The sequence below is a fragment of the Myripristis murdjan genome, chromosome 14 (genome assembly GCF_902150065.1).
Source record: "Myripristis murdjan chromosome 14, fMyrMur1.1, whole genome shotgun sequence".
Taxonomy (NCBI): Eukaryota; Metazoa; Chordata; class Actinopteri; order Holocentriformes; family Holocentridae; genus Myripristis; species Myripristis murdjan.
This window is the reverse complement of record NC_043993.1, coordinates 13,479,936-13,492,840: the sequence shown is the minus strand read 5'-3', so window position 1 is coordinate 13,492,840 and position 12,905 is coordinate 13,479,936. Positions and strand designations below refer to the sequence as shown.

The following is a 12,905-nucleotide window of genomic DNA, read 5'->3' as shown; positions in this document are numbered from 1 at the left end:
TCAGGTTTTATAGAGAATTATATTGATACAACAGACGGAGGTTCTGACTGAGTGGATGTGAAGCCATGTCAATCAGCAGTGACAAACACTACAACCACAGCTGCTCATACGACTTCAGTCTACCAGTAAATACAAACCTAAAAATGGAACGCACACTAGTCTTTTTTTTTTTTTTTTTTTTTTCAAAAGCAACTCTACATTTGGACAGTTTACTGACATTTTTTTTTTTAAATCTTTCATAAAATGGTAAAAAAAAAAAAAGAAAAAAAAAAGTTGTGAATATACACTGCTGTAAACAAAAATGAACGAACGGGCGAACGGGCTTTCATAAAAGTAAGATGACAACTGACATCACAAAAAAAAAGTAAATGGTTAATCTCTTTCAGTTTTCAAAGTGGGACACAGAGGGAAGATTGGTAAGCAATATTGCTTTAAGGGAGCACTTTAATATCAGCGGGTAAAGGCTATACAGCATCCCCTCAGTCAGGATCAAACACAACAGAACATGAAACAGACATAAGAGACTATTTACAAGAGTGATCGTTTTTTTTTTTTGTTTCGTTTTCAGTTAAAATTTCTACTTAATGTGGCGAACATCATCACAATGCAACACAATGCAACAACCCACAGCTGATGATACTGATGAACTGACGTAGTGTGCGTGTGGTATATGCAAGTGTGTGAGTTTATGTAACAGTAGGAGCGTCGGCGTATGAAAAGTTCAAAAGTTCAATGTCCATATTTTTTCTTTCCTTCTTTCCTACGTCATTTACTCCCCGGCTTTCTATAGAGGAGACAGGCTCGCTTGTTTTTCCTCCCTTGTTTCTTGTTGTTTTTCGATTCATCTTCTTCTCCCCGCTGCCTTCTTGCGTCCCTGAATCAAAGGGAGAAAATGTATCAGTAGGGTGCATAATGTTGCTGATTTTTCCATACACTTTCCAGACCTCAGTTTTTAGGCATTTCACCTCACACATTTTTCTACATTTGAACTTCACTACTGGTTCATAATATCACTAACACCTGGTGGCATCATCAGTGTCTCTCTATGTCAACTACTAGTACTCTACTCTGTCAAAATGAAAACTGCCCCAATTTTCTATGACTTTACATGACTAAAATGTTTATTTCCATGACCAACATACACCTAGCATGATTTTTTTTTATTGACCAAAATTCTAAACACACTTCAGAATCAGAATCTGTGCTGTTATTGAAGTTTATTGATCTGTTATTGTTTGAATAAAAATTCCATATTTCTTGAGGAAACCCACTGACAAATTTGTAGCGTGGCCAGAACTTTCTTTCCAGACTTTCCAACTGCTTGTTTTCTTGGATTTGGCCCCATATTTTCAAATACAGAAATTTGTTGATAATTTTCTGTTATTTCCAGATCTGTGACAGCTCTCTTTGGACAGGTAATCTCACAAATCCCTTCCAACTTCTTAATTAGATCTACTATGCAGAAGTCTCAAATGATTCATTTAATATTGAAAGACTTCAATACCTTGGGTGTGGGCTCCTCCTCCTGCTCCTCCTCCTCCTCCTCCTCTTCCTCCTCAGAGTCGTCTTTAGCAGCAGCTGCCTTTGATCGCCCACCACGTCTGCAGAGCAAGGCAGGAATACACACTGAATATGAATGTCTCATGAAGACAGTGCCATCCATAAATAGAGAAACACGACAAAAGCACTGAAAAATGATACGGCTGCATTTCTATGAAAAATGTATTTAAATGATTTTGGCCAGTAAAGACACTCTAGGTAGATGAGTCAAGAAGTTTTTTTCCAGACATTGATTGCACATGCACACACAATCATCCACAACTGTGGCTCACTGTTAAGCATGTACACACGTGAGCCCTGTAAAAGCCTGAAAAGATGGTGTGCATCTTACGTTGGTTTCTTGGCAGGTGGCTGAGCGGCTTTGGGTGGGCGTCCTCTCCTCTTCTGCGGTGTCGACTCTGCAGACTCTGATCTGTTGAGAAGAGACAAAACGCACAGAGCAACAAGGGTCAGTCATAAGCAAGTCCTGCAGACACGAATCTGAAGGGCACATGGGAAATGAGTTTGAACAGATCATCAAAATGGTTGGGGTTTCCAGGGCGCATCCAGCCCCTTTCTTATGTTTTCTGTTTTTTCATGCCCACTATGAGGATAAAGTCAGGGGGTTTCATCCTTTTTGCTGTAAACCTGTGGGCATTTAAAACCCTTTAAGACTGTAAACAGTGACATTTCGCTTAAAATAAACATAAGCATGTTGGTATATTGTGAAAATGAACAAGGTTTACTGAGCATTTCATCTTTTAAATATGGATTATCAACTTAATCCATTCCTAAATATATATATGCTGGCAAGCTAGGTGAAGATTCATGCCATAAAGCCACAAGAGAACAGCCTGAGTGCAGTGCAGTGATAGCATCTGAGATTGGTATTAGCTTACTTTCCCAACCAGATACTTTATATATATATATATATATATATACTGTAAGTACACTTTTTGTTTTAATGTTAGCTAACCATCACTGATCAAGAGCACAGAGTTGCAGATCCTGGTGTATCATGCAAAGCAGTAGCGTTAACTTCAGACTTAGTTTGAGGCAGTGATGCTGTACCCCCAAGATATTTTCCCGTTCTTCAGGCAAGGAACAGGAAACTCAAACACTGTGGTGATCTTTCCACTGTGAGACAAGACAGCCTCCCCACTTACCCTTGTTGTGATCGCCGTGGTGTTCTCGCTTGCCTTCCTCCCTTGGTCTTCACCTCCATATTTTCACTGCTCCTGTCTTCATCGTCGTCCTCCTCTGCCTCCTCCTCCCCCCTCTCCTCTTCCTCCTCCTCCTCTTCCTCCTCTGGTGGAGGAGCCGCCTTCTTTCGCCCCCTCTTCCCTTTGGCAGGCGTGTCCTGACTAGGTGTGGCGGACTTGGGAGGCCTGCCCCTGCGTCCTTTTTTGGGTGGACTGTTCTGTTCGTCTTCCGGCCGATTGTCCTCGTCCCATTGGTCCTCGGACTCTGCCGCTGCGGTCGTATTGGCTGCTGCCTTCTTGCGCCCACGCTTTGGCTTGTTGTCCTGGTCGTCGCTTGATGCCACTCCTCGTTTGCGCCCACGAGGCTTTTCACTGTCCTGTGGCAGGAAGAAGAAATGCTTAATGAGAATGGAAAAGTGAAATATTTCATGCTCTAAAAATGTTTTCCTCCCTGATGGTAGAAAAGAACAAAAACATTTTGCTACAGTCTTGTAAGGATTTGTAAAATCTGTTGGCGTTCCTTAACTGATCAAATTCCCTGACTTTATTAGCCTTTTGTAGTGATAAATATTTAACATATTTAAAATTAATAAATATCTAATTCTTATTTAATAAAATCACAATCTGAAAAAGTAACCCAGTATATAATTGCTGTGGGCTGAGGCAAAGACAAAGCTGGTCCAGAGGGTCTGAAGGCTGCTATTAATCATAGTTTATACAACTTGTACTTGCTAAGCTTATCTCGACTTAAATCCAGTTGGTGTTTGCACAAGAGAATCAAAACACGGCAACACAAGAGTCAGCAACTAGACACTTCACCAGACCCTGGCAACGCCTCCATTTCAACACGTCCTAAGCTACCAAGTCATTTCTCATTAACAATACATACCAATTCATTGTGCAGACACACGACTGTATGTAACGCACTAAGAAAATGTCTGCTTGTTCTAATGTCTGACAGCAAATTTCCTTGATTTTGTGATTAAGATTGCCTTATATATTCAAAGCAACTTATTTCTGCTTATTTATCCTATTTTTGACATAATAAGTGACAAAATGGGCATTTAGCTCTTATCCAAAGCACCTCACATGAAAATCAACAATAGATTAAGCTTCAAATAGGGCAGCACAATAATAAATTATAATCCTGATTGCTTTGCTAAAGCGTGTGACTGTGATTACAGATCATTAATATCGTTCTGGTTACAAGAAACAACTGTTTTATTGCACTTCAAAACATTTTCACTGCAGTATTTCTCAAAGTAAAAAGAACTGAACATTCTTGTTTTCAGTGTCTGATTCAAATGTTGGTCCTTATAAAAAGAAGTCAAATCAAGTAATTACTTTATTGCCTTGGGATGCACAACACCACAGAGTCTGTAGTTGTTTGTTGTCTGTTTAAAAAACAAAATATTTCTACATGGCAAAGAGTGGTTCTATTTTTAGAACTAAAAACATGTTGACATTCAGACAGAGAAAATAACTTTCCTCCCAAACACTGGACCTATCCACTGCTCTGATTTCCACAGATTTCCTCCATCTTAATTTGGAGTAGTTCTTGAAGAGATGTGAGAGAGGTGCCATACCTTGTCTGCAGTGTCTCCTCTCTTTAGGCTGATGTCCTCGTTTTCACTGTGGTCCATCTCTGCACTGTCATGCCTGCAACACAAAAGATGTATTAACTGGCAACGCAGGACAACCACATGTTTTTATAATACTGAGTATCTTAACATTGCCTGCGTTACATAAATAACTCATTTTAAGTAGATGCACTAACAAAGTATCTTCCAAATTGAAAGCAATGACAGCATGATGCTTTATCGATCACTGTAGGGAACATGTGTTTTCTCTTGTCCCGCTCCTGGAGCTGATTGAGGTTCAGCGTCTTGCTCAAGGACATTTCAGCAGGGATTAAGCTTTTCAACACCAAGATTTGAATTTGGAATCCTCTGGTTGAGTGGCAGTCATTGTTCCCACTACACCACCCTGTAGTTCCAAATGGCACAGAGAGCAGGTGTGTGTCTGCATTGTATGTGCTATACCTGGTCTTGCTGCGCTGTGGGGAGCTGGGGTTGGAGGTGGAGTCATCGTTGTTGGCTGTCTCCATACGAGACGCTTTACTCTGGAGCTGTTTCCCTGCTGAGGACAGCGGCTTGTTTACTGCACCCAGAACGTTAGCTGCCTTGGGCTTGGAGAAGGAGCGAGAGTTGGAAAAGACGAGAAATGCATTAGACACGTTCGCTAATTCAGTGCAAAAACAATACGCAGAACTTAAATATAAACCTAATATGACCACTTTAGATTCAAACTCTGGATTCAGCCTACCTTTCCTGGTGTGAAGAATGCCTTCATCTCAGGTGGGAGATAGTTTTTTGTGTTGCTGAAATTCTGAAAAACCAAACAGGATTTTGTGTCAGAAGCTTAATTTGTGTACAGACAACAACAAACACAAAGGAGACTCAACCACATGCTTGGGATTATGATGTGAAAGGCAGTTCCTGCCAAGTGAAATCTGATTAGTCAAAGATGTGTTCCAGCCATGTTGATAATTCCCCCCGCAGCAGGCATGTGCTTTATAAAAAACCTGGTTGCCATGCCAACAAATGAGACCAGGGAACTGAGCTTTTTTGCAATTCCTCTTGTATGTGTGCTTTTGTGATACATGCCTCGGTTCCAAACGTCCAAAAGGGCCTTAATTTCTAGCCCTGTCACAACCACTCACACAATCAAAGTGAATATTTATTCCAGGATGCATTTTAATTTCTGGAGTTATTGCTATAACACAGAAAAATTTGAGAAAAACACAAAACACTAAGATGTTTCTCGCTGGCAACAAAAATATTTAAGCCATTGTTTTGAAACCACTTTTTGTTCGGGCTGCTAAGGCACATCACCCCTACAGACACCTACCTTGTCGGGCTTGGTGAAGTAGCGTGAAGGCAGGACAGGGTCTTTGGGCGACTCCAGGCTGTAGGTGGTGCTCTTGGACATGATAATGTTCATAGCTACATCACACACTGTGTAAAGTTTCTGTTCAAGAAAACACAAAAGTTTGGTCAGCATAATTATGAGTACGTATCAGTTAGGGGGGGAAAAAAGCATGAATGTGCACGGTGTATTTGTGTGTATTTTTGACAGATTTATGTAGATTCACAGATCTCGTGTACCTCGTTGGTCTTGGGGTCATTAGGTGCCTGGGCATCTTTTGTCTGTTTGATGTTCTCCACCATTTTCCTAATGAAGGCGTGGCTGTTGTTCTCATTCTTGGCCATGATGATCTCGAGGACAAACCACAGTGACCTAACGAGGAGGGGGGCAGAGTTCACCATCAACACACAGGACTTTGCAACTTGCCACTGACTGACCTCAGGAGAAATGCCTGGAGCTGTGCTGCAGTGTTTTTTTTCCTGAGGTTTAGGTTTCAACAGCTGTGGTTCAGCCAAAATGGTTTTAAGAGTTGATGCTGATGGAGACCATATGGTCCGACTGAAGCAGTTTATAGCACCGACTTGTGCTGTGGGCTGGTAATAAAGATAAAGAAACCCAACACTGATCCTCCTGAGGAGGGGGGGGCGGGCAAAGAGTGGTGTAGGCGAGGATATAATGAGGATGCCGGCCTTGAGACAGTATAGAGGTCAAGTGGGACCTCTGTTGTTACTTGGTACACTCTGTAAAGTAGCATCTTAAAATTAGGACAGCTTAATTAACTGAATATAATCATATAGGTATTTAAATTTAATGAATCATTATTACTGTTGTTATTATTATTATTATTGCTGTTGTTGCTGTTCAGATAGCATTCCTCCAGTAATAAAAAAAAATAGTATTTGTATTTTAGAAAATTTCTTTTCACTTGTAATGCCACTTGTACTTGAAAACACATCAGTGATGAGTGGATCCCAAACTGGACCCCCCAGGGGGTTGTGAGATAATTTTTGGGGGTCACAAGCCAAAAACATTGAGAACCACCGGTCTAGATGTTATATAAGATGCCAAAAAGCAGTAAAATTCTTCTCTTCCTCAAATCATTAAGAATAGTGTGATTACTAGTATTTGTGATTACACAACTTCTTAAAACCTTAATGCAAATTAAACAATACAAACAAGCACACTATAACTCATGGCAATGCTTACATGGAGTTTCTCTTTTGTATTTAGGTCATTTATTTACCTCCTCCTGCACCTGTACTGAAGACTTCTAAGTGTGCAGATATTCCATCTACAGTTTAAAATGTTAAAATTCGTTGTACACACTAGATGCAGTTAAGCGTAATGGTAAAAATGTAACAGTAACAATACTGTATGTACTGGGGAAAAGGGGCCTGATACTCACTGCTCAGCATATTTAGAATCAATGCAAATGAAGCCTCAGAAACTACGACTACAACACAAGCAGAAAGCTGTAATAATGAGCTTTGGGTCTGTGATGGCAATCATTTAATAGGATTAAAAATCATATTTTCAGCATTGCTGGGCCTTTCTGAAGAAGCCGTCATCACTGTTATCAGTGACCTCTTTCTCTGTATAATCAACTCAATCTCTTTTTGATACTCGACTTACTCTTTAATTTCTTTGAGCTGCTCAATGTCCTGCACTTTGACGTAGTCGGGGTCATGGACCAGCAGGTGGATGGCGTAGGGCACCACATACTCCGGCAGGAGGGAGAACAGCTTCTCTGTTAGCACACACAAAGAAAGTAAGACATCAAAAGAGTCTGACCATCACCATGATTATGTCACACTTTGCTTATGGCAATTTCCCTGTGTGTTGGGGTGTATTAGAGTTGTCAAAAAACAAATAACTCAGTATTTTTTTGTCTATAACCAATTTTCTTTTGAATCCATTTCCTACTTATGTTACTATTCTTACTTTCATCCTTTCTTGTAAATAATTTTGTAAACTCTGCCTTACGATGCCTCCTACAAGAATAATGTTCATAATAACAATACCATAATAATAGTAGAAGTCTAGGTCCATGCAGTTGGGGTCATTAGAGTCATTTTGTAGCATTTTTTAGGATTTAAAAAAAAAGAAAAACAAAATAAAACACAAAGCAGGTATGATCCTTTTCCTCACCGCTGACAGCAGCGTGCTGTTTGAGGTACTCCCGGCGTATGTTGACGTTTTTTACCAGGCACTGGCGAGCGTGAGCCCTCCTCTCTTTGACGGGATCCTTGGCGCACAGGGCGAACACTGCCAGGTATTCCAGGGGCAGACGGAGGCGGCAAAGGCCTCGGTGGAGCTTCTGGGAGAAACACTGCCGCACCTGGTAGCACTCATCCTGCAGAGAGGGCAGAGGCATACGTGGGAACAGAGATGTTAGTCAGGAGGGGGAGAGAGATGGTCAGTCTCACTGCGTGAAAAAAAAAACAAATGGAACTAAGAAGGGGAGGAGGAAGGATTGGAGTAGAGTACATCTGGGTACTGAAAAGAAAATGACATCTATTGACATAGCACTGTTTGTAGACATAGACAGTTGTCTTTGAAAGCCAAAGCCAGACCAGTCAAAACCAATAACATTAAATACTGACATGAACCGGAGCCTTGTGAGTTTATTTTTTGTAAATCCAGTGTGTTCTTTATTGAGGAGCCTATCACAGCACATTAGCTTGTTTTTGAGAGCAGTCACAGCCAAAAAATGTTTATCTTTAAACAATGCTGCTGCTGGACCTGGGACCCACACACTGGGGCCAGTGGAGGATGGCTGCTCTGCTCATTATTCTGCAATATTTAGGTTTTTAAGAGGTTTTTTAGGTGTTAAAAAGACTGAAATGTGCGCCCTCAGGAGGGACCGGGCAGGTGAGCAGAGGACTCAACAAAGAAAGATTATTTGTGATTGGAAATCATGTGTGCAGGAGCCAAAAAAAAGCTTTACAAGCAACCAGACGTGCTTGGGACTGTGTTTGTGCTGAGTCAAACCCACAGTAACATCGTCTCTTGTTACAAACACAGTTCTCCCCAAGAATATAAACCAAATGGGGAGTGAAACCTTTACACATCTCCTCCTGCTTGATGTAAACAGAACAATTCAAGTGCGGTTCTTCTTACGTTGATGACGAGTGCACAGAGCTGATATTGCTCCAGAGTGATGATCTCGTGGTAGCACGGCTCCTGAGCCAGCTTCAGGAGGGCGCACGCTGCTGCCAACCGCAGCCGCGACATGTCTGGTTTACTGGGGGGAGAGAAAGAGAGAGGCACAAATGGTAAGACAAAGTAGAGAAAAGTAAACAAGCTTTTATTTATATCCACAATGTGTTGATGTAGGAGAAAAACCTTGAAATTTAAATATTGATGATATTCCTGTTTTAACTTGGTACAAACGGTTATATTGTTCTGTATTGGCTGAGCAAGTTTCATGACCCTAAGGCACACAAATTCCATTAAAAATCCAGTGTTTCAATGAAAAATACATGGTTATTAATCTGAGGCCAAAGCTGTTTTAAAAATTCAGAAGCTTAAGTACAGAAGAAATAAAGTTTTCATCCCACAGTGGCAAAGGTTTTGTGTCTTACCCCATCTTGCCCTGCTCGGTCAGGTCTCCATCACTGTGCAATATGGCAGTCAGCATCCTCAAGGTGGAGTTGCCTGACTTGCTCTGGTTGTTTTTGACTCCAAGCAGCCACCTCACCATCAGCTTGATTCCCTGGATCTGAGACGAGGAAGGTCACTTTGGTTAAAAAGCTTATTCGATATAGCAGTAGACACATTCGCACTGTTTCAATAGCAACTCCATCACTTTGAATACATTCTGCCAATTTTCTTGTGCTTTCTCAGTTAGGTCTGCCTTGAGCAAAGATGTAAATGTGTTGAAGGGGAGAGTACAGCACTTGCTTTGACTTTACTGTGCCATAAAACTCTTGACGACATTCCTCTCTGCTCAAGACTGCCTTGAGTTCATGTTCACCTAACTCGTTTGGGTATACTGGCTCACTTTTCTACTGCTCTCATGTTTCAGATAACCTGTTAAAAAAAAAAAGAAAAACATGCGTGCTTACACACTTGGGGCCTCATTTACAAATTGTGCAATCAGATTTGATCTTTAAGTGTACTTGTGAATGTTTCCATAAACATTTCAGTATGCATCTTTTTTTTTTTTTTTTTTTTTTTTCTTAAACAAACTGAATTTGCTGTCTGGCACAGTCATAACCTGTCTGTGGTTGGACACAAGGAGGGCATATACGCCGAATAAGTTTCTATTCAGAATGTTTTGTTCTTTAGGCAAAGTTTGAATAAACTTTAATCCTCCATTCCCTTTGAGTGTCTTTGAAACACAAGTACGCTTAAGAGTATTATCCTTTTTTCCACAAGAACACCACAGGATCCAACAGACCTAAGAAGCGTTCAGATGCCTCCATGTTCTTCTTGCTACTATTACAATTACTTTGCCAAATTGTGACTGTGATGACACCTCATTTTAGTAAGGATGCTAATATTTGCATAAAAAACTTTATTTTTACCGAGAAAAACAAGACAAAACCTAAGAATATTGATTGAAATACTAATACTGTAGTCTGGACCACATCTCTATTGTATTAGCAAAATATCTCTTCAGCATAACAAAGACCTACATGAACACATTTACAAGCAAATCTATTCAACCTGAAACATGTTTAGCTGACTAATTGAAGTCATAAATTACAATATTAAGACCCGCTAGCACGCAGCCATCTCTGACAATGCTGCGTTTGTTGCTAATGGAGCGGCGGACAGGACAAATTGTGTCTTTAGTGACTGCACAGATGGCTTGTAATGTGCGTTTGACTTCTGAGGCCAATCCAACTTGATCTCTGCTACACCCTGGAGCCACGACTGAGCAGGACATCAAAAAGGTCCCAGCCTGTCCCTCCACATGTCCCACTGTCGTGTCGCCTTCCTGGCCACTGGTACACCCCAGAGGGAGACATGTCACTGGGCCAGCAGACTCAAATAGAAAAGAATCCTGTGCTATTGCTGGCCCGCTAAACACCACAGGGGCAACAGACTACAGACAGGCCCATCAAAGCACTGTCTTCTAAAGGAGATCCCTATTTTTGTTGGGTTTCCTATAAAAACTCCTTGGGAGTTGTTCTTTGTGTGCTGCATAGGGTGTAAGGAGTGAGGTATGCTGTAAGATATGCTGATCTGTTATGTCCTTGTTGTTGTGTTTTTTACTCCTCTCTCCTGTTTTTGTTTTGTCGCCTTGTCCTGATTCATTGGTGACTAGATCTATGCAGGCTCATTTTGTTTGTACAAGGCTGAACTATGTAAACAAAATGAACTTGCTTAATCTACGATGACACTCCAGAAACATCCAAATAGACTCTGAAGCAAACCTAATAATCACCCCGCATGTAGCTTCCAGCTTCAGGACGGACGCAAGAATAGTAGTGTGGCTGAATATCCACAGCACAGCATGACCTAAGTGATATTTCCACAGACTGAATGGAAGGCAAATTAGCTGGGGTTTTACGGCTCACTCGTCTGTAGGTAACAGAGTTTAAGTTTAGACCAGCCCTCTGAGCCCTCAGCAGTGAACAATATCACACAAAAATACTTGTTCCTCCAGAGTGAACTATGCGCTGGAAAGCCACCGGAGGCAAAGAGTCATGAGCAACAGTCAAAATCAATATTTTTACTATACAGTCTAAGGTCTGACCTGACCATCAGATGGGCTTAGTGCTTGAATTAAATCTGTGACTGGACACCCGACAGTGGTGTCTCTATTATTCTCCTGATCCTTTTGACAGGCCGCCTAAGTCTTAACATTTCATGAATGCCACATTGGCCTTTCATTGGCATGATTTTTCCAGGTAAGATATAATTTTTCAGAGGTGTCCTGGTGGTTCAGCCGATTAGATGCATCCTCTACACAGTAGTGTGCTCTCTCAACCCTGCCTTTCCTGACTATTGCTGCTGTAAATATTCAAGAAAAGCAGAAATACCAAAGAAAAGAAAAAAGGAGCTAATTTTATGTTTTATGATATGTAATAGTTGTGTGAATGAGGCCCACTGTCTACACAGTAAACAAACCAGATTCTGGCCTTGACCAAACAAATGTGGGAAACAAGATATTAGGGTTTTGATAATCAGGATCACAGAATTCTGCTGGTCTCTAGAAATGAAATTTTGGCCTTTTTCTTTAAGATGGACACATACTGAGGGAGAAAGGTGGGGTTGTAATGCAGAGTATGAGATTAGCATTAAAAAAAAAAAAGATGAGATGATGCCTGCTGACCTTGGCCAGAGTCTCGGGAGAAACTTCATCATCTGGGACCCAAAGTTTAGTCGTCTTCTTGCCTGGGATCTAGAGACAACAGAAATACCATTATGAGCTGAAATACCATTATAGGAGCACTTTTCCCATGACACGTGAATAAAAGGGCAGCAACACTACACATCAGCGATGGAAGAAATGTAATGATGGTCTCTTTTTTGTTGCAAAAAATGCAAAGGCATGGGTAGATAGTGAGGAAAACTACTCACACCAAATCTGTGATTAACACTTTTTCTCAAATGTGGGAGCATGATACTTTATTCTGTTCTCCAGGGCTCCTACACTCTTTTACTATTTAAATCTTTTTTTTTTTTTCAAACAGAGCACAATCTACGATGATAAATTGGAAAATGTTACACCATCAAAGGAACTGCCAGCAGCCAAGATTGACAATTAATACTTGATTTACTGGAGTAAATGAGCAAATATTTGGGACCGCTCAAAAATAGGGATACACATAATTTTCTGATAGACAAAGAGTTCTGCTGACTACTCTGGACACATGAAGACAATAACCATGATGTGTGTACCCTGTCATTCATGAGCAAATCCTTCACTATGAAGTTGGCCACCAGAGATTTGAGCGGGGCAGCGAACTGTTCTGGGGCCAGCAGAGCCAGGTGGCCCAGCGTGGTCAGAGGGGTGATGAGCTGCTCCAGGTTGGCAGGGTCTAGGCCTTTGTGCAGAGGCTGGGGGGAGACAAGAATACACACTCAACTGAGAACAGAGAAATACATTTCATTGGCTGGCATGTGGTTTATCCAGAAACACAAATGTGCATCTGCTGTTGGAGAAACACATTATTCAATTATTCATCACATTTTTTTCTGATAAATGAAAGCTGACTGATGATAACTGTTTTTTTCAGGTTTGCTCATCATTTCTTGTTTGTTAGCATAGATGACTCATCG

The 12,905-nt window shown here is 41.0% G+C and overlaps 1 protein-coding gene across 2 annotated transcripts in view; it reads right to left on the bottom strand.

Annotated features, from left to right (window-relative positions):
• Nucleotides 1-12,905, bottom strand: part of pds5b (PDS5 cohesin associated factor B) — a 40,171-nt gene continuing 27,266 nt past the window's right edge. The window contains exons 20-34 of one of the 2 annotated variants that reach the window (XM_030068794.1): nucleotides 12,525-12,683; nucleotides 11,956-12,024; nucleotides 9,254-9,390; nucleotides 8,790-8,913; nucleotides 7,818-8,022; nucleotides 7,302-7,416; nucleotides 5,909-6,041; nucleotides 5,652-5,771; nucleotides 5,067-5,129; nucleotides 4,784-4,929; nucleotides 4,328-4,400; nucleotides 2,706-3,118; nucleotides 1,892-1,972; nucleotides 1,505-1,601; nucleotides 1-874 (exon numbers count right to left, since the gene is read on the bottom strand). In XM_030068794.1, the coding sequence (XP_029924654.1) occupies nucleotides 842-874; nucleotides 1,505-1,601; nucleotides 1,892-1,972; nucleotides 2,706-3,118; nucleotides 4,328-4,400; nucleotides 4,784-4,929; nucleotides 5,067-5,129; nucleotides 5,652-5,771; nucleotides 5,909-6,041; nucleotides 7,302-7,416; nucleotides 7,818-8,022; nucleotides 8,790-8,913; nucleotides 9,254-9,390; nucleotides 11,956-12,024; nucleotides 12,525-12,683 (1,968 nt within the window). In that variant the 3' untranslated portion in view covers nucleotides 1-841. The remainder of the gene's footprint in view (nucleotides 875-1,504; nucleotides 1,602-1,891; nucleotides 1,973-2,705; nucleotides 3,119-4,327; nucleotides 4,401-4,783; nucleotides 4,930-5,066; nucleotides 5,130-5,651; nucleotides 5,772-5,908; nucleotides 6,042-7,301; nucleotides 7,417-7,817; nucleotides 8,023-8,789; nucleotides 8,914-9,253; nucleotides 9,391-11,955; nucleotides 12,025-12,524; nucleotides 12,684-12,905) is intronic. The other variant, XM_030068795.1, reaches the window with a different exon arrangement.